The sequence below is a fragment of the Mirounga angustirostris genome, unplaced genomic scaffold (genome assembly GCF_029215605.1).
Source record: "Mirounga angustirostris isolate CCGP_5_RB_7025 unplaced genomic scaffold, mMirAng1.0.hap1 SCAF_16, whole genome shotgun sequence".
NCBI lineage: Eukaryota > Metazoa > Chordata > Mammalia > Carnivora > Phocidae > Mirounga > Mirounga angustirostris.
In genome coordinates, this window is record NW_026991724.1 from 4,019,365 (window position 1) to 4,037,649 (window position 18,285).

The window sequence follows — 18,285 nt, forward strand, 5'->3', positions numbered from 1 at the left end:
AGGCGCCAGAAAATACTGCAGGGGTCAGCATCTTCCTGCCTCAGTGTGACATTCCTAGTAGAAGTTCCGAAAATAAAACAGCCAAGAGCCTTCGAGGGGGGTTGTAAACGTTTTATTTCGCAAACTGTTCAGATTTGTCCAAAAAAGATACATCACAGAAACACGTTAGAAATCAAACCAGTTTTATTGAAACGACAGCAACGTGGTCCCTGTTCATGCAAAGCACACATACACACACAAATTTACAATAAACTTTTGTACATAGGAAGTAGTAAAATACATCATTTTTCATAGAAAAAAGCACACATGTAAGCTGTGGGCTGAGTGAGCCTACAGACAATATGAAAACCAGAACGTGGCGGGGCAGAAATCTGAAGGAAACGAGAACTTTTCATTTTGGGGGCAGGAGACCCAGAAACAGTGTTGGCCTGATTTGTCATCTTTCTATGTGGGTTACGTGCCGATGGCATGATGGGTCCTGTTAACACACAAAATGAGAGGTGGTCTCTAATTACAGGGGGTTAGACTTTGCAGCCTTGTTTCCATTTTCAGAAGAAAAATGGTTCCAGTTGCAAAATGTTGGTGAGTACGGAGAGGAGAGCGAGTTCTGGCTCTGGTGAGGACTGCCGATCCCGTGAGACCGGCCAGTTACTGAGGCGTCCAGCAACCGGGGGACTTGAGTCGAACGTGATGGGGTCCGCTCACACCAGACGTTTCAGGTTCTCCCTTGGGAAGGATGCTTCTGGGAAGAGCCCCTGGATGGTCGCGAATTCTAGAAACCCCAACCCTGCAGTCCCAACAAAGCCACAGACCACAAAAGGCTGGTGGCAGAGCAGGGGCTGAGGAAGCAAGCGTCCAGCAGCATAACACCTAGGATCCAGAAGTTTCCAAGTACTCAGATCTTTGGGCTGTCACGAGACACATAACTGACCAAATTCTTGTGCTCTGACATTTGGGGCTGAATCGTCAAAACCTATGAATTACTACGAGCCCACAGTGCACGAAGGAAAAACAGCTCTGCTAAGTCCAGCTCCGTTGAGCTAAGGGTAGCATGGCTCTTACCCAATTCCTAAAGGTGGAGGAAGGAAGCTATTTACCTCCAGTGTGTGCACGAGGGAGAGATGCTCTCAACAACACATCAAGCTTACTTCCCCAAGTAGACTTCCTTGTCCGGACCATCTTGGTTTTGCTTTGTTTGGTTTGGTTTGTTTTTTTTTTTTAACCCTCTGCTAGTTCCTTTGCCTTTGAAATATCTTGACGGAGGGTGAAATCAAATGTAAACCCGGCGTTCACAAAAGTGAGAGATCGGCCAGCCTCGTGGCGGAGGGTAGAATTTCACCTTCGGCAAAGCAATGCTATTTACAAAAAGGTATTTTATTTCACTGTGGGTTTTTGGTCTGGGCTCATGAAGAACTTTTATAAAGTGGGACCCAGAGAGCACCGCGCTCCTCGGAGCCCGAGGAGGATTTGGCAAGAATTGTTCCACAAAAACAGGAAGAGAAATCCTTCTAGAGTGTTACCATCTCTTGCTATTTTACCACAGGCTGGTTTCATAACCACAAACTGTTCTTCTTCCCAGAGCTGCTAACCTGGGCGAGGAATGTACTCAGGAATCCATTCCTCCCACTGCTAAAAACTAGGTCATCCGACGCATGGGGACTCTGCATATTTCATTGTTGCTTTTTAAAAGCAGCAACAAAACAGCCCTCCTTTGGCTGTTTGTAGACACCTCAGTGGAACCAACAGACACTAAGAGTTGAGAAAAAAAAAAGGGGGGGAGGATGTTGCCAACAGAACCGCTTGCAAAGCAAAGACCCTGGTGGGGAAGGTGATGCATAAACCAGTCTGGGCTGGGCCAGGAGCCACACGGGGAGGGGGCAAAGAAAGGATCCTGGTTCATTTGTCCTCAAGGAGACCAAAGGTCACGGCAGCAAACAGACGGGCCACGTGGACAAAGGGAAGGACAAAGACAAGATAAATCTCTGGAGTTACTGTGGAACTCTAAATAAACCAGCACTGCTGTCTACAGATCCAGCCTGCTGGAGGCGGGGTGCTGGCAAGGCGGGGGGCAGGGTGGGGCCCGGGCCTCGCTCCCCCAGCCCCCTGGTTCCAGCCCATGTGTCTGACCAGCAAACATTACACCCATTTTCTCCATTGGTAGGGATGGACTGTGTTTTCAAAGTTTTTAAATAACCACCTTCTACTCCATTCCTGAAACTCGCCTTGCAGGCTCTCACTCTATCTCTTCCCGCCCCTGCATGCCTCCCCGGCGTGAGCTCCGAATCCCGCCATCTCTGAGGACCTGGAACCCTCTCCCCGCCGCCCACCGAGAAGCACCAGGGAGGAACACCTTGGTGACTGTCCGTACAGAGAGGGCACACAAATGGAGACCCTCGGCCTCAGCAGGACCAGTCACCAGCTGTCCGGCCGGGACCCCAAGGACGCTGTTTCTCCATGTGGTTCGAGACAAAGGCACAAAGGGTGTGACACCGAACGCCATTCAAAGGAAGTTTCCTGCCTCTCTATATCCCCAGCCCACCCCCCTCCCAAAATGACGAAAATAAAAAGCAAAACCCTGAAGCCCTCTTGAAGACGCACGCCCCCTTCTCCCCGGCGCTGGAAATTCACTGCCTGACAGCAAAGATCCGGAAGGCCTTTCCGTCTCGAGCGGTCCTCAAGCTGAAAAAGAAGGCAGAGGGCACATTACTGAAAGATCGGGAGGGCCTTCTACAGAGACCGGCTCTGGGAAGGGAGAGCGGGGTGCCCCGCATCCCCGAGGTGGGAGAACCGTGGCCGAGGGACAGAGGGACACCTCCCCGCGGCTGCTGGAAACACAGCTCCTGTCCCCGGGGCCGGGAAGAGCCGGCAGATTCCATTCTCTTTGTAAACGGGCCTGGGTCTGAATCTGGGTCAGGCCGGGCTGTGAAGTTCTTTTCTTTGAGCTCCATCTGGGTTTCGCTGGCCCCAGTCCGTCTGAACCGAGGGCACCCTCCGAGGCCTCTGCCTGGCGTTGGCTACCACCTGTCGACCTCCACGGTGGCCATCTGGCTGACGCTGAGCCGCGGGGACTGAAACAGCGCACGCCAACGGGGCCAGGACGCCGTGCCGAGCACCGCACAAAGCCCTCTGTACACGCCTTTTCACCTTCTTCCTCCGGTGGGTGCCATCGGTGACCTCGTTTTGCAGGTGAGAAAACAGCAGCAATAGAAAGCAAGGACTTACTACCCAAGGTCACACAGCTACCGAAGGTCACACAGCTGGTAACAGGCATTCTCTCAAGGCAGGAGTTAAAGCCTTCGGCTAACTGAAGGCTTTAAAAAAAAAGCAAACAAACGAACAGCTCTACTGATGGGGGCACCTGGGTGGGTCGGTCGAGTGGAGGACTCTCGATTTCGGCTCAGGTCATGATCTCAGGGCTGTGGGAGCGAGCCCCGTGTCGGGCTCCGCGCTGAGCATGGAGTCTGCTTGAGAGTCTCTCTCGCTCCCTCTGCCCCTCCCCTCCCAACACGTGCACACTCAATACAGAAATACGTAAATAAAAATTAAGAAACCCCAGCTCTACTGAGGTATAACATGCCATGAAATTCACCCTTTTTAAAGTGTACGATCCAGTGATTTTGAGTTATTTTATAGGGTTGTTCAGTCACCTCCACAAACTGGTTTTAGATGATTAGAATCACCCCAAAAGACTGTTCATGCCCAGTTTTAATCCGTTCCCCTCCCACTGGCCCCGGCAACTTCTGTCCATGCAGATCTGCCTGTCCTGGACGTTTCACGTGAACGGGATCATACGATATGCGGTCTGAGCGCCTGGCTTCTTTCGCTCAGCAGGATGGTTCTGAGGCTTATCCCATTCGGCAGCGTGATCCGTACTTCCCTCCTTTTTATGGCTGAATAATATTCCATCATAGGGGTAGCCCACGTTTTCTTTAGTCATTCCCCAGCTGACGGATATATAGATCCTCTCCACTTTGGGCATCTATGAAAAATGCTGCTGGGGACGTTTGTGGGTGCACGCTTGTAGGGACACGTTTTTCTTTTGGATATAGAGTGGCACCGCTGGGTCCATAGGTGAAACATATGTTCGCCTTTTTAAAAAGCTGCCCAACTGTTTTCCAAAGTAGCTGCCCCATCTTACCTCCCCACCGGCCACACGCGAGGGGCTTGTGGGGGCTCCGCGTCCTCGCCAGCCCCCGTTGTGAGACGCACAGCTTGCGGTACACGAAGAGCCTCCCCATGCTTTGTATTCAGCAGCACATTATCCTATCATATTAAAGTATTCCAACAGAGCTAACTGGGTCCCTCCTCATGGAGCTTTAGTAGCTCCTAATATTTTGCTCTTGCAAACAATCCTACAGAGCGCAGCCTCGTCCTTGGGACTTTCCACACATGTATGAGAGCACCTGCAGATCGGCCCCGAGGAGTGGGATGGCTGGATCACAGGACACACGCATTTGTGATCTGGACAGCTTGCCAGACTGCCCTCCGCAAGGGCCCCACCAACGGACAAGTCCTATCAACAGCGTGTGAGGCAGCTGGGGCAGCCCACGAGCTCACCAGCCCGGCATGGTATCCAGCTTTTGGTGCTCAGCCATTCAAAAGTGGGGCATGGTATCCACACAGAGTTTCCACTTGCATTTTGCTCATTATAAATGAGTTTGAGCATAAGATTAATAGCTGAGCCTTGATTTAAGCATGATTTCCTGTAAGAGTCTCCCCTCCAGCTGAAACTGCCGGACCAGACAGATGGCCTTTGCCCTCTCAGACGGCTCGGGAAGGGTAGCAATCCTCAGGAAGCAGGCTGCTTGGAATTCCTGGTTGTTTTCCCCCTCTCCCCATGGCAGCTCTGTGCTTCTGGCTACCCTGGGACTGAACTTTTGAAACATGTATCAGATGGGAGCACTTGGCGAGATGGGGCTGTGAGCAAGAGCCAGGCGTCCAGACAGAGCAGAATGCTGGGCCGCCGGCCTCTGCACCCGCAGCTCCCCACCAGACCGCGGATGGAGGGAGTGGCCGTGCCGGGGCTGGGGTTACCCCGGCTGCCCTGCTGGTTTCTGGGAAGCTCAAGTTCCAGGGCCCTCCTCAGGCCTTTGGGCTGCAAGATTTCCCCAGATTCTCTGCCCGAATGAACAGTCTGGGAGAGCCACCCAGAGCCACAAGGTTCTCAGCTACTCCTCACGGTGGGCAAGCCACACTGGGGGAGAATACCAAGGTTTGTGTCTCTGACTTACTACTGTAAATTCTAGAGTTGAGGCAGTGGCTTCTCCCCATCACAGGGCCCCAAACAACCCAGGGACAAGACGGCCAGTCAGGCTGTCATCCGGACAAGTGCCCCAAGCTACCTACGAAGCATCCCCATTGAGCAGCCCATCCACCTCGGAGGCAAAAAGCAGACCCTGCTGAACGGGGTGTAGACTTCTTAACACATCAGACCAGCGGGCTGACACCGCCGAGGGTGTCGATGTGACAAGTGTCAGGCTCATCCACTGTCTCAGGCGGAGAATTCCTCTGGGTTTGGGCTACTCAAAAAGGCCTTCGGGTGGGTCCCCATTCGTTTGTACCTCAAACGCCGACTGAGCCCCGTCCTGCCGGCCGAGTCGGTGGCTGTGCGTGTTTGATGAAGAGTGGGTGTGATTGATAAACTGTAAGCCAGCCTTCCCACCCGCCATTCCTAAGCCTCGCCCTCCGGTCCCGATTCTCTCCTTGGGTTGGTTGTAACTACCACACACACAAGAAGGGAGTGTCCGTTGGAATGGCACTGAACCATTTTAATAAAGGGTTTAAATAATTTTCATAAAAAGTTTTGAAAAAAATCATTCAATGAGTTCTGAACAAATTTCCGAACTCAGCAATCTGTCTGTCATCCAACCGGTGTGCAGCTGAGCACATACTATGTGCCGGGCTCTGGGCTGTGTGTTGGGGACATGGGGTTAACAGAACTGATGAGGTTCTTGCTTTCACGGACCTTAGACTGGGGGTGGGAGATAACAGCTAAATATGGGTAAGAGATCATCTCAGAGAGTGACGGGTCCTGGAAGTAAAACCACACAGGGAAAGGGGACTGAGGTGAGGCAGGGCAGGGATGAGGGATGCAGAATAATGGGGCCAGAGTCATGGGACCGGAGCAGGGCAGGGGTGAGGGATGCAGAGTCATGGGACCAGAGTCATGGGACCGAAGCAGGGCAGGGGTGAGGGATGCAGGGTGATGGAACCAAAGCAGTGTAGGGAGGCAGCATCTGTGTGTCAGGCTGAATGACCAGGGGACCCCCCCCAGCAGCTGGGGGGGGGGGGATTCAGGGTCAGGTGACAATGGGTGCAAAGGCCCTGGTCTCAGTGCATCCCCGGAATGGAGAGGCGAGCCAGTGAAGGGTCTCAAGGAGGGACAACGCACTGAGAAAGTGGCGGAACAGGCAAGGATTGTATCCACTGTGACCTTGCGTGGTAAGGGAAGGGGCTTTCATTCTTGCCGCCAAAGAAGCCGCTGGGGGCAGATCTAACCCGGAGCAAGCCGTACTTCCCCGTGGAAAGAGACCATCTGGAGCTGTGACCAATCTACTAAAAGGAAGTTATCTTAAGAAACTGTTGGGAAAGTACACGGGCTTGTGCAAAGATGTTCTCTGCCGTGTTATCAGAGCAAAGCAAAAAAAAAAAACAAAACACAACCCAGCCCGGATGTCTGTCAACAGATGTGTGTCTGCCCACACAAGGGAAGAAGATGCAGCCACTGAAACATTGGGTGGCTACATGGGTCGTGGCCTGGGAGCACATTCAAGCGGTTACTGACTGGGAAAACCAGTTAACCTAACAATACACAGAGTCTGGTCCCTTTTGGGTAAAAACAAAAACAAGAAGGTGTTTGTGAACAGAAAAAAATCTGGGAGGAAACACACCAGAATGTTGACACTGGGTGTGGGATTTTCAGTGATCGTAATCTCTTGAAATTATCTTCTTGAAGTTTCTTAAAATTAAGATTTTAATCTCTTAAAATTGATTTCTTAAAATTACTTTAAAATTAGAATTATTTATTGAGGTCTCCCAAATTTTAAAAAGAAGAGAAGGAAAGAAGGGAGGAAGAGAGAGACCACACAGAAGACCCTCGCAGAGCTGGGGAGAACCAGCACTGGCCGGGAAGCCCCGAGGGGGGCCCCTCCAGCTGACTCCAAGCACGCAGAGCGCTCATCTGTTGGGGCTGAGCTGTGACAAGGGCGCTCTGGGAAACGTCCAGTGTCTGCAGCCTCAGGGGGTCACAACTCAGCCCTGGTGAGTGGTTTGCGGCGGGAACGCACCCCTGGGAGCCGGCAGCTCTGCCCCCCCTCACTGCCCGCGGGATGCCACCTAGGTCCTTATGTAATCTCACCCCGTGCACCCCTCGAGGCCATCCCTTGAGATCCCTAAGGTTCTCGCTGCTTACAGAAAGGGAATCAAGGCTCTGAGAGATGATGCAATTTGCCCCAAATCGAACACCTTGTTCCAGGTGCAGCTGGGATGTGCACCCAGGTGCGTCGAGGCCCCTAACCATGATCCTGAGCAGTCAGGCTGTGGCCACGCTGTCTCTGAGGGCGACATCGGCCCACCCCAGGTCCCGGAGGGAGAGGGGAGGTTGCAGGCCCGCAAGGAGCAGCGAACACTGGACTGTGTCCCAGAGCTGCCGGTGAAGGTCACTCAGGGAGGGACTGATGGCCCTTTGCCGCCAGACCACCCAGACTGCAATGACAGTACAGCATGGAGCTCCCAGTGCGGGGTGGCCCGTCCTGGGAAGGACCTCAGGCTTGCCCACGAGCTGGCGGCTCGCTCCACAGAGTCACAGAACCCAGCGCCCAAAAGATTGCAGGAAAGGAACCCTTCACTGCCCTCCTGGCTTTTTAAGTGTGCGACTTCTTTTTAATTAAGAAATATCATTTCTAGGGGCGCCTGGGTGGCTCAGTCGTTAAGCGTCTGCCTTCGGCTCAGGTCGTGATCCCAGGGTCCTGGGATCGAGCCCCGCATCGGGCTCCCTGCTCGGCGGGAAGCCTGCTTCTCCCTCTCCCGCTCCCCCTGCTTGTGTTCCCTCTCTCGCTGTGTCTCTGTGAAATAAATAAAATCTTAAATATATATCGTTTCTACATATACGTGTTCATAATACGTATTGATACGTATATATGTGTGTATAGATGTTTATGTGTTGTGTAGGTATTTTGTTTCAAAGATTCAAACCCTGTTCTCCCAGAGTCTCATCTGTTTACTGAACTTCCAGGAGAATTCAAGAGTCAGACAGACACGGCTTCAGATCTTATCTGTAAGACCTTGGTTATTAGTCCATTTCCCTGAGTCCGTTCTCACATCTGTAAAACAGTGTTCGTGGAAGTCCCACTCCTTAGGGACTGGGAAGAGGACGTGAGCTTATGCAGGGCAAGCACCGGGGTCAGTGCGTGCATTCAGCACGAGCTGTTTCGTCCTTCCTACGCGGTTTAAACCATGATCTCCCCTCAGGGAAAGGATGGTGTGCCTGGCTTGCGGCGGGGCCACGCACGGAGATGAATGCGCTACACCCACAAACCCCAAACCCCGTCAAACCTCTTCCCCTTATCTCATGAAATATAAAAATATCCTTTAGGGAAAAGCGTTTCAGAACACTGTGCAGCATGATCTCCGTCTTGATTTTTAAGCATGTTGTATGTGCCCCGGGGGGAAAAGGCTTGGAAAGCTATAAATGAGCAATTAACAGAGGTTAACAGGGCACCCGTGGGGGACTCTTATTTTCTACTCCTGAGACTTATTATTTAAATAATGTATTTCTTTTCTAATAAATGTATTTCTCTTCTAATAAATACGTTTAAAGATAGAAACAAGTGCACCCTCGTACTGAATGCTCCCCTGGCCCCTCCTGGGCAGGGCCTGTGGCCCAGGCTCAGGGACCTATCTGTGGGGTGGAGTCACGTGTGCTGGGGAAGAGCATGGGGGCTGGGGTAGGCGGTCTGGATTCGATCATGGCTCTGTGGCTTGCTGGCTGGGTGACCTTGAACAAGTCACTTAACCTCTCTGTGCCTCCCTTTCCTTGCTGATAAAGTGGGGCTAACTGGGGTCCCTCCCTCATGGGGCTGTTGGGGGGATTCGATGAGCTACTGTGTGTACAGATCTTAGAGGGTGCGGGAGGGGCAACCCACCCATTTGCACAGCAGAGGGAACCTGACACCCAGCCGTGGTCCAGCTGGCTTGGGGGAGAGGGCAGAGCTCATGCCATCCGGAAACAACAGCTTAATGGTTTCTGCTTCTCCGAGTTTCTGGATACACAGATTTTCAGACACCCAACCCTTAAGAGTCCCAGAGCTGGGCTGCCCAGCAGAGGAACCAACCAGTCCCAGTGGCTCCTGGGCACTTGAGATGTGACTCGCCCAAACTGAAAATGTGCTGTGTGTGCACTATACACATTAGATCCCCAAGACCTTATTTATTAAAAAAAAAAATGCATATTTCTTATCAATAACTTTCTATTAATACGCATTAGAATGGTAATATTTTTGATACACTGAATTCAATCAAATATATTCTAAATTTTCCCTTTTTACTTTTTACTGTGTCTACTAGAACATTTAGAATCCCGTGTGGCTCATAATTAAGTGAGTGCTGGACGTGTCCCAGGAGGTCAGTGCCTGGCACACAGAAGCTGCCCCACGACCGTGACATGAATAGCCCTCTTCTGGATGAAAGTCCACCTACATACATACCTTCTACCTCTGTGTTACGTTTGTTAAAACCAAGTGACCAAGAATGCTATCTGTCTTCGTTGGTCTATTTCCCAATCTCCTTGTGAAATCGGTCTTAAAAAACGGTCCTGGTCTAGGAAAAATTCCTGAACTGATATTCATCCAGATGTCCAGCTTCTTTATGAGAATATTCCGGCAAACCCTGGTCCCAATGTCAAAAGCTCTTCTTGACACCTTTCCTCTGCTATCCCTTGTGGGCATGTGTGTGAGAAAGAAGATTCCTGTCCTCCCACAGTGTTCCAGTTCTGCATACTCGTCTTGCAAAACTCTCAGGATATCCTCTTCTAGAAAAAGACCACTGCTAAACCAAAGCCACTTTGCAGCCGGACTGACTTTTGGCCCATGTGCTGAGAATTCTTTTCAGGAGGCCTTTGTTTGCTCGCTTGATTGAAGGATTCCCTAAATTTAGAATGAAGTTTGCTGTGCACAGGTCCCAGAGTGTCCAGCATCCACAACTCCCTTGGGACCGACTGGGACCGCTCTCGGGTACCAGCAGACGTTGGGGACAGAGCCACCCTCTAGCCCCAGGCTTGGTTCCCACAGTCCCTAATGGGAACAGGCTCTGGGGAGATTTCTCAGTCCTGGTCTCTGTGCAGAGGGCTGCTGAGGTCCCCATCAAACAAGGGGCGGGTGGGGCATGGGTGGAACCACGTCACCAAGGAGGAGACTCTAGCTAGTGAGATTGGGCCCTGCTTCATGTGCTCAGCTGCCTGCCCTACCCCAGCACAGTGATGCCCGGGGCCCTGCAACGGCAGTGGTCATTTCTCTTGTCAGCTCCAACCCCACTGGGTGACACGCCCCACCTGGGCAGAGACCAGCTGCGTGTTCCCTGCTGGACCCCGGTGCCTGGGACATTGTGCGTGCTCGCCAAGCGTATGACCCCTGATGGGTGAGCGTGCAATGGAAGGGTGGATGCAAGGATGAAAGAGTGAGATCCTGCAAGATGCTTTCCCCCTTGTCCCAAAAGACAATCCACGCAGCCTATTTCTTACGTACAAGTCACTTGGTCCCGTGTTCAAGAACCATGGTGCCCTGCGGTGCGCAACAGACCTCGTAAGTGCTACCATAGCCAAGAGGGCCCTGGATTCATCGGGCACTTACAGTGAGCCGCCAGGCAGTGCTCGGCACAAACCATCTCAGTGATCCTCACGGCAACCGTGTGGCAGAGGAGAGACCAAAGCTTGGGGAGACCGCCTGCCCAAGGACACCCAGCTGGCGAGCAGGGGAGCAGGCTCCCAAATGCCTGCACCCTCCTGGCCTAGCCCCCCCCTTCTGTGTGTGCAGGGTGGTCTGTGTCATTTCGACACCCATGGACCCCAGCACTGGTCCTGGTACCCCATGAGAATGAGTCCGAATTGCAGAATATCAGAGTCCCCCACGGTGCCTGTGTGTGCAGGGGATGCGACCACCCTCACGTCATCGTCCCACCTGCACCAGGACCCCTGGGAGTCGTGTTCACACAGATCGCAGAGCCCAGTCCCGGAGCTTCAGACTCCACAGGTCTGGGGAGGGCCCGAGAACCTGCTTTTGTAGCAAGCTCCGAGCTGATTTGGATTCTGCTGGTCTGTGGGGGCCGGTTTGAGACCTACCGCCTTACCACTAACCCCAGGGCGTAGGTGTTATCACCTTCCCCTTTATAGGTGGGGAAACTGAGTCACAAGAGAGTGAGTCCAAGGAGGAAGGGAAGCGGGATCTCAACTCTGGAGATGCTGCAGAAACTCCCTAGAACCCTTCTGAATAGCGCAGTGGGCAACGCCACTTCTGGGCCTGGGAAAGCCTGCCTGGAAGGTATTTATAATGATGATGATGGCGATGCTGGGCGGGTCACTTGGGGAGAGAGAAAGAACGACGGGTCTCGGGGGGCGGGGAGGCTGACAGTGGGAAAGAAGCCACTCTGCAGACCCGTCTCAGACACCCACCTGCGGGGGCCGCACATTAAGCCGCGTGGCTGCCCTCGGGGAGCCACTCAGGGATGAGCTGGGCAGTGAGCCCGGAGGCCAGCCCGCCACCTTTCTCAGCAAGACCGTTTCCTCTTCGAGGGGTACAGATAACTCAACAGAGTGCTGTCCTGGGACTTCTTCCCAGCCTGGCCAGGAAATGCCACCTAATCAGCTGCCTCATTTCCCTCCCATTAAATCAGTGGAATTTCCCTTCATTAAGCTTTTCCCAAACAAAGATTGCCCACGCTGAAGAAGATGCAGACGCTGTTCGCTCCGGTGTCGGGGCTCAGGACAGAGTTCCTGTGTGGGCCCCTGGGGGGGATCTTCGTGCCACTATACAGCGTCCCCACAAGCGGCACCATCCTGACGGGAGGATGGGGGGGTGCCACGAAAGCCAAGCTTCTGGGGGCCTGGCACATTTTGTGTTCTTGATTTTATACTCCTTTTCAAAAGAAGGGCCCTCAAATATAAAATTTCAGCACTCCCCTCTGTTATGAGCTCAGCTGTGTCCCCCAGACCCCATTCCTATGTTTAAATCCCAGCCCCCGATGCCTCAGAATGGGGGGAGACAGTAGTTGGAGAGGGTCTTTGAAGGGATAATGAAGTTAAAAATGAGGTCACGAGGGTGAAGCTCGATCCAATCTGACCAGTCTCTTTAGAGGAGGACAGTAGGACACCGAAGAGCACAGAGGGAGGACCTTGTCAGGACACAGGGAGAAGGCGGCCGTCTACACACCCAGGAGAGAGGCCTCAGGAGGAAGTCCTCCCCACCCACGCCTTGATCTGGGACTTCCAGCCTCCAGCACTGCAACGTTTCTGTACCTTGCCCCACCAGCCCTGAGAACAACTCTACCCCCAAGAGGGATCTGCCTCTTGGCGAGTCATGAGACCCATTTCACAGACACAGGAACTGAGGCTCGGGAAAGGCTGGTGCCTTGTGTGAGGTCATGGGGCTCTCAAGAGGAAACCCCAGGACTGGGGCCTGGATCCCTGGGCTGTGAGGTCTGGGAGGTGCTTCCATGGACAACAGGGACACAGGTGAGGATGAGCAGCATGTGCCAGAAGATAAACTGGCAGCCTGAGGCCGTTCTGGAAAGGCATATGAAGCCTCAGACGTTTGCACGGTCTTTGATCTAGGAATGTCACTTCCAGGGACTTCCAGAAACAAGCATTGGCAGGTGCAGACATTCCCCCGTGAGGATGGTCATCCCCCATGGACGATCAGCCCCCCAGGATGGAAAAGTGCTGGGCTGCCCAACCAGGAAGTGAGGTGCAGGGGGCCCACTGGATGCGACTGTGTGGGGTCACCAGCAGGGACACAGGGGTGGGGGGTGGACTTAGGAGCAGCCTTGATGATCTATTCAGTGAAAGTACAGAGTACTAAACTCTCCTCTCCTGAGGGTCTGTTGCTCTCAGCTACCAGACAGCCACTGGATTAATCCTCCAGCAATCTGTGAGGCCGAGACCAGTGCTGTCCCCATATCACAGGTGAGAACACTGAGGTGCAAGGAAATCAGGTGGCTGGCTTGCGGGCACAAAGCTGGTGAGAGGCGGAGCTCCAGACCCCTTGCTCTTACTTCTGTAACACATGTAACTATACTATCGTTAACTAGAGAGAACCACTGTGTCACCATAAATTGATCCCATTTGTTTTCTTTGCATACACGCCAAGTAAAAGGACCAGAGGAAGACACACCACAAGTCTCACAGTAACTCCCCCAGGTGACAGGTTATGGATGACTGTTATTCTTTGGGCTTATGGGATGCTTCTAAATCTTCTACAAAAACAGATATTGTCACAGAAAAAAGTTCTTAGTTTTAAAACAGAAAGGAAGAGAAAAGAACAGGCTCGTTTTGGGTATTCTGGTAGGAATGAGCGCAAGCCTGCCCAAGTTCTACTCCCAAGGTCAAGGTCATTGGCTTCCCTCCCGGGTGCCTCAGGGGCACCCTTGGTGGACCCTGGGTGTCAAGAGCCGGAGAACGCAGCCCTACCTTTCAGACTGGACTCCATTCCTGAGCGAGCCCACGTAGGTCTTCTTCTTATCCACGGGCATCACGTCCACATAACCCCCGCTCTCGTTCTGGATGACTCCCGCATGCACGGCCGTCTTGCAGATGCTTGAACTCTGAAAGCGCCAGAAGAGCCATGGTCAACGTCAAGGATGCCGTGTTCCTGGGCGAGGCCCTGCTGCTGCCGACCAGTTCTTGGTGGCGTGGTCGGGGATGAGGGGGAGTGTCAAGTCACCTCTAGGAAATACCCATCATCCCCTTGATTCCTTAGGGGTCTCTCCAGAGAGACCTGGCCTCCTTCATTCGTTCATGCATTCATTCATTCAGCAAGTATTTTCTGAGCACCTACTAGTGCCATGCATTGTGCTAGATGCAGGAAAACTCAGCAGGGAACACAATAAAGACTTGACCTTCATGCAGTTGAGGGAGCCTGACAAGTAAATACACAAACAAGCAACTCTGCCTGTGAAGAAAATAAAACCAGCTCATGAGATAAAGTACTGGGTGGAGACACTCTGAGAATAGTTAATCCGGGAAGACTGCTCTTGGTGTGACACTGGAGCTTAGATTTGGAGGAGAAAAAGGAATGGGTCACCGCCTAGGAATATCTCTGGGAAGAGCATCCCACGCAGAGGGGACAGCCTGTGCAAAGGGCGTGGGGTAAGAGTGAACTTGTCATGTCCGAGGAACGGAGGGCGGGCCAGGGTGGCTGGAATACAGAGGCAGGTGGAGTGTGGCGGGACAGGTGGGAGAGGTGAATGGGGCCCATCCCGTGGGGCTGTGAGGACTGCAGGGGGAGTTGAGGCTTATTATAGGGGCCAAGGGAGCCGCTGGCTTTCAAGTAGGGGCAGGGTGTACTGTTCTGCAAGGTTACCAAGTAGTCCAATTCCTGGGTAATAAGCCCTTGAGTTAAATTTTCATTAGGGTCTTTAGTTATCCAATAGAAAAATGATCCTCAGGATGGAATGTCTGAGACTAATTAATCACCATTCCTCAAACTGGGGAGATTCACTCAGGGATTGGGCAGCCGGTCCCCACTCGCCCTGACGGGCTGATTCCGAGTCACCCCCAACAAGGGCCAGGTGACTGAGGCACACTCAAGGTGAAGTACCACGTGGGGGACCCTCTCCTGCCACTTCTACGATCCTGTCATCCAGCCTGGGGTAAAAAGCCAACCCTGGCCTTGGCAGGGGGTGTCAGTCTTTACCGCAACCCAGAGCCCCTGCAGCATCTTTACAGGGTAACGGCGCCCGATGCCACAGGGCTGGCTTTGCAGATGCAGGGCCAGGGTGGGGGGGCACAAGCGGGGACTGTGGGCGGCTTCCGGAAAGTGGGAAAGGCACGGAAACACGGGGCGGGGGGCTCTCCAGAAGGAATGAAGCTCTGCTGACAGCCTGACCTGCGCCCGGGGAGGCCTGTGCTGGGCTTCTGACCTCTAGACCGTGAGAGAGAAAGGCCACGAAGTTACTAAGTTTGTGCTCATCTGTCACAGCAGCCATAAGAAACCCATACAGCTTCTGACCACTGTCTCATGACCAAAATGTTCCACTGATGAGGCCCCTTAAGTGTGATGACTTCCAAAGAGTCAGAAAACAAAGTCACCAGGAGAATGGCCCCTGAGACATCGATAACATGTTGAGTCACACTGACAGAACCAGCTGCTCAATCTAGCTCAGCAAGTTGCCAACTTAAAGTCAGACGGACGTCTGCAGGGCAGACTCTAGTCCTGCCTTCATTCATGACCTAGTGACCTGCAGCCGTGACCGTGGCCATCAGCAGGGGGTCAGCCTGCAGACTCCGTGTGTGTCGAGGAGGGGGCGGGGGGACAGTGCTTTGTGCAGGGAGTGGAGGCAAGGCCACGGCGGACCACGACCCAAGTTTGCAAACACCAACAGGTGATGGTCACTCTGTAGGAGGGGGGTTTGGGCTTGGCTGTCTCTCAAGGCCACCCATCTGCACAGTACCTGGGACCCTGTAATCACCTGTGGGGTGACTCGGGTCCCAACCACTGGTTAACCCAGCGAGCACCTCCTTTGTGAAGAGAGTAGGCAGAGGAAGAATCCTGTATGATTCTGCTCACATGGGGCATCGGAAGTGGTCAAGTCCGCACCCTGAGCTGCACTTTGAGCGGGACAAGCAACCCATTGAGCAGGTTCTTAACACCAGATGGGAGTGAACGGATTCAAGTGGGCTCTTTGAAAATACTGATTTGAAATCTCACATGGATTTGAAATCTCACACGTTGGGAGCCCGGGGCAATCCCTCTCAGGGACCCCCTCCAGGTGGTGAGCTCCTGCCCCCTTTCTTCAAAACCAGGTCCTGCCAGAGAAGCCGGGTCCCTGGGAAGTGCATCGTGCTGTGCAAAGTGCAGAGTCTGAGAGCCCGAGCGAACTCTCACACCAAGGACCTAAGAACGGGGATGCTTGCTTTCTGTGACTGAGTCACTTGAGTCACTGAAGGCAGGTATGATCCTGCGCCAACGCATCTTTCCTTCTTCGATAAACAAACGGACAAGGACAGGGCTCCTTAGTGAAGTGGGCTCTGGGGGATCTGGGAGGCCCCAGAGTTGCAGGTCAGCAAGAACTTCCCTGATTTTAGCACTGAATGTGGGAAACCCCAGGGAAGTGGGGACAGTTGGTCACCTTGTCTGTACGAGGAAGCCTTTTTAACTATCCCCTTGGAAAAAGGATCCATAAGTTTCCAGTTCTCCAAAGGATTTGTGCCCCCCAAAGATTAGGAAGCAATGCATTTGCGGGCATCTCAGAGAGAAAGGGAGCCTTGAGAATTCCTCTAACGCACTTCTAGGGGCGGTGAGCTGTGTGGGTACGAACGTGCTTGCTGTTCTCACCGGCAGGCATTTCTTCTGTCTCTCTGGCTATTGCTCACTCCGCTGACTGAGTTACCAGACAGGAGGCCCGGGGCCACTTCGGCTGCAGCACCTGGAGGGACCCGAGCCCGCCTCCAGCAGGCACATCCTCAGGACTGAATGCTGCCAAGAGGTGCTACATTCTGGTTTTGTGCCCTCTGGGACAGCCCTTTGCCTCCTGTCCCCGGAGGATTTCTGGACACCAGTGGTACAGAAATTTTCTGTGATACCATCAAGCTGTGGGCCGTGAGTATGAAAACCTCAAGGGGACAGCCAGATCTTTCTCACAAGATAGGCACGGCTATCGTCCATTATCAACACACACCTCTTCAAGCAACTGCAACATTGGCAAACCCTGTCTCCCCCTTTCTCGCCCCTCCTCTCCCTTCGTCCAACACATGAGGAAGCAAGCTTCCACAAAGATACAGGTTGTCCACTTTCTCTTCTTAGGGCCTGAGCAATGCAAATTTATTAACAGTTGCCATCAGCAGAAACCTGGTCTCAGAGAGACTAGAGCCCATCCTATCTCCACCACTTGTCTGCTAGGTGGCCTTGAATGACCTGTTTTAACCCCAAGAGCCCCTATTTTCTCGATACAAAGGGGGGGGGTCATCATAGGTAACATTTTCGAGCATTTACCAAGGCAGGCCCTGTTCTATGAGTTTCCCGTGTAGTGATGAAGAAATCTCTCAATAACGCTGCGAGGTAGGTATTATTATCCTCTCTGAACAGATGGGTGGAACGAGGTTCAGGGAGGTTAAGTGACTTCCCCCAAATCAGTCAGCTGGCAAACAGCGGGGCCCGACTGCCCCCACCCCCGAGCCAGCAAGCTGCCCACCATTCCTTATGGGACAGCGAGGGCCCAAGAGGACTATCTGGAAGACGTGACAAGCTCAGGGGCTGAATGCACGCTTGCTGAGGCAGCACTCAGTAGATGTTAGTTAACTTATCACCATCACTCTCACCATCACTCTCACCGTCACCATTATCGAAAACGCTCAAGGGACTGCCGTCCCGGAACACCAACATCAGCAGCATCCGGGAACTTGTTAGAAATGCAGATTCTCTGGCTCTGCTCCAGACTCCCTGAGTCAGAAAGGCTGGGGTGGGGCCCAGAAATCTGTTTGAACAAGCCCTCTGGGGGATTCTGATGTGTGCCCAAGTGTGAGAACTTATCCAGCCGCCGAGAGATAAGAAAACCGAGGCTCAGAGTAGGAGAAAGGCTCACCCGCGATCTCACAACCGGGTCTTAAACTCGCATCTTGTGACCCAGACTTTGCTCTTTGGGCTACACCCTGTTGCTTCTCCCGCCTGCAACTCACCACGAAGGGAGCGGGCTGCCAAGTAATGCACTCCCGGTAAGCAGGCAGGAACAGCAGCGCTATTAGGCCCTTCGAAGATCTGGAGACAACTCTCCCAAAATAAATCTCTTAGCTAAACAGACATTTTCCAAAAGGCATCGTCATTTCCCAGAATACAGAGTGACCTAGAAACCAAGGCCAGAAAAGAACCTCCGAGATGGACGGAACTCCCTTCCTTCTCTCCGGACACCTCCCCTCTCCTCTCCCTGTCTCCCCTCTCTTTTCTTCTTTCTCCCTTCCTTCTTTTATTTTCTGAAAAGCTTAATATTTAAACATTAAGTATCTTATGTAGTATCTTCATTTATTTATTCCTTCAACAGTCATTAATTGAACAATCATTATGTGCCAAGTCCTGTGCTGAGCAC

At 52.8% G+C, this 18,285-nt stretch overlaps 1 protein-coding gene across 8 annotated transcripts in view; it reads right to left on the bottom strand.

Moving 5' to 3' along the window:
• CRISPLD2 (cysteine rich secretory protein LCCL domain containing 2) overlaps positions 1 to 18,285 on the bottom strand; it is a 130,066-nt gene that overhangs the window by 33,909 nt on the left and 77,872 nt on the right. For 5 of the 8 annotated variants that reach the window (XM_064581079.1, XM_064581081.1, XM_064581076.1 and 2 more), the window contains 2 exons: positions 13,676 to 13,809; positions 5,744 to 10,142 (listed from right to left, as the gene is read on the bottom strand). In XM_064581079.1, coding sequence (XP_064437149.1) covers positions 10,028 to 10,142; positions 13,676 to 13,809 — 249 coding nt within the window. In that variant the 3' untranslated portion in view covers positions 5,744 to 10,027. Of the gene's footprint in view, positions 1 to 97; positions 2,680 to 5,743; positions 10,143 to 13,675; positions 13,810 to 13,838; positions 14,157 to 18,285 lie in introns of those variants that run through there. The other 3 variants (XM_045890637.2, XM_054511222.2, XM_064581080.1) reach the window with 3 other exon arrangements.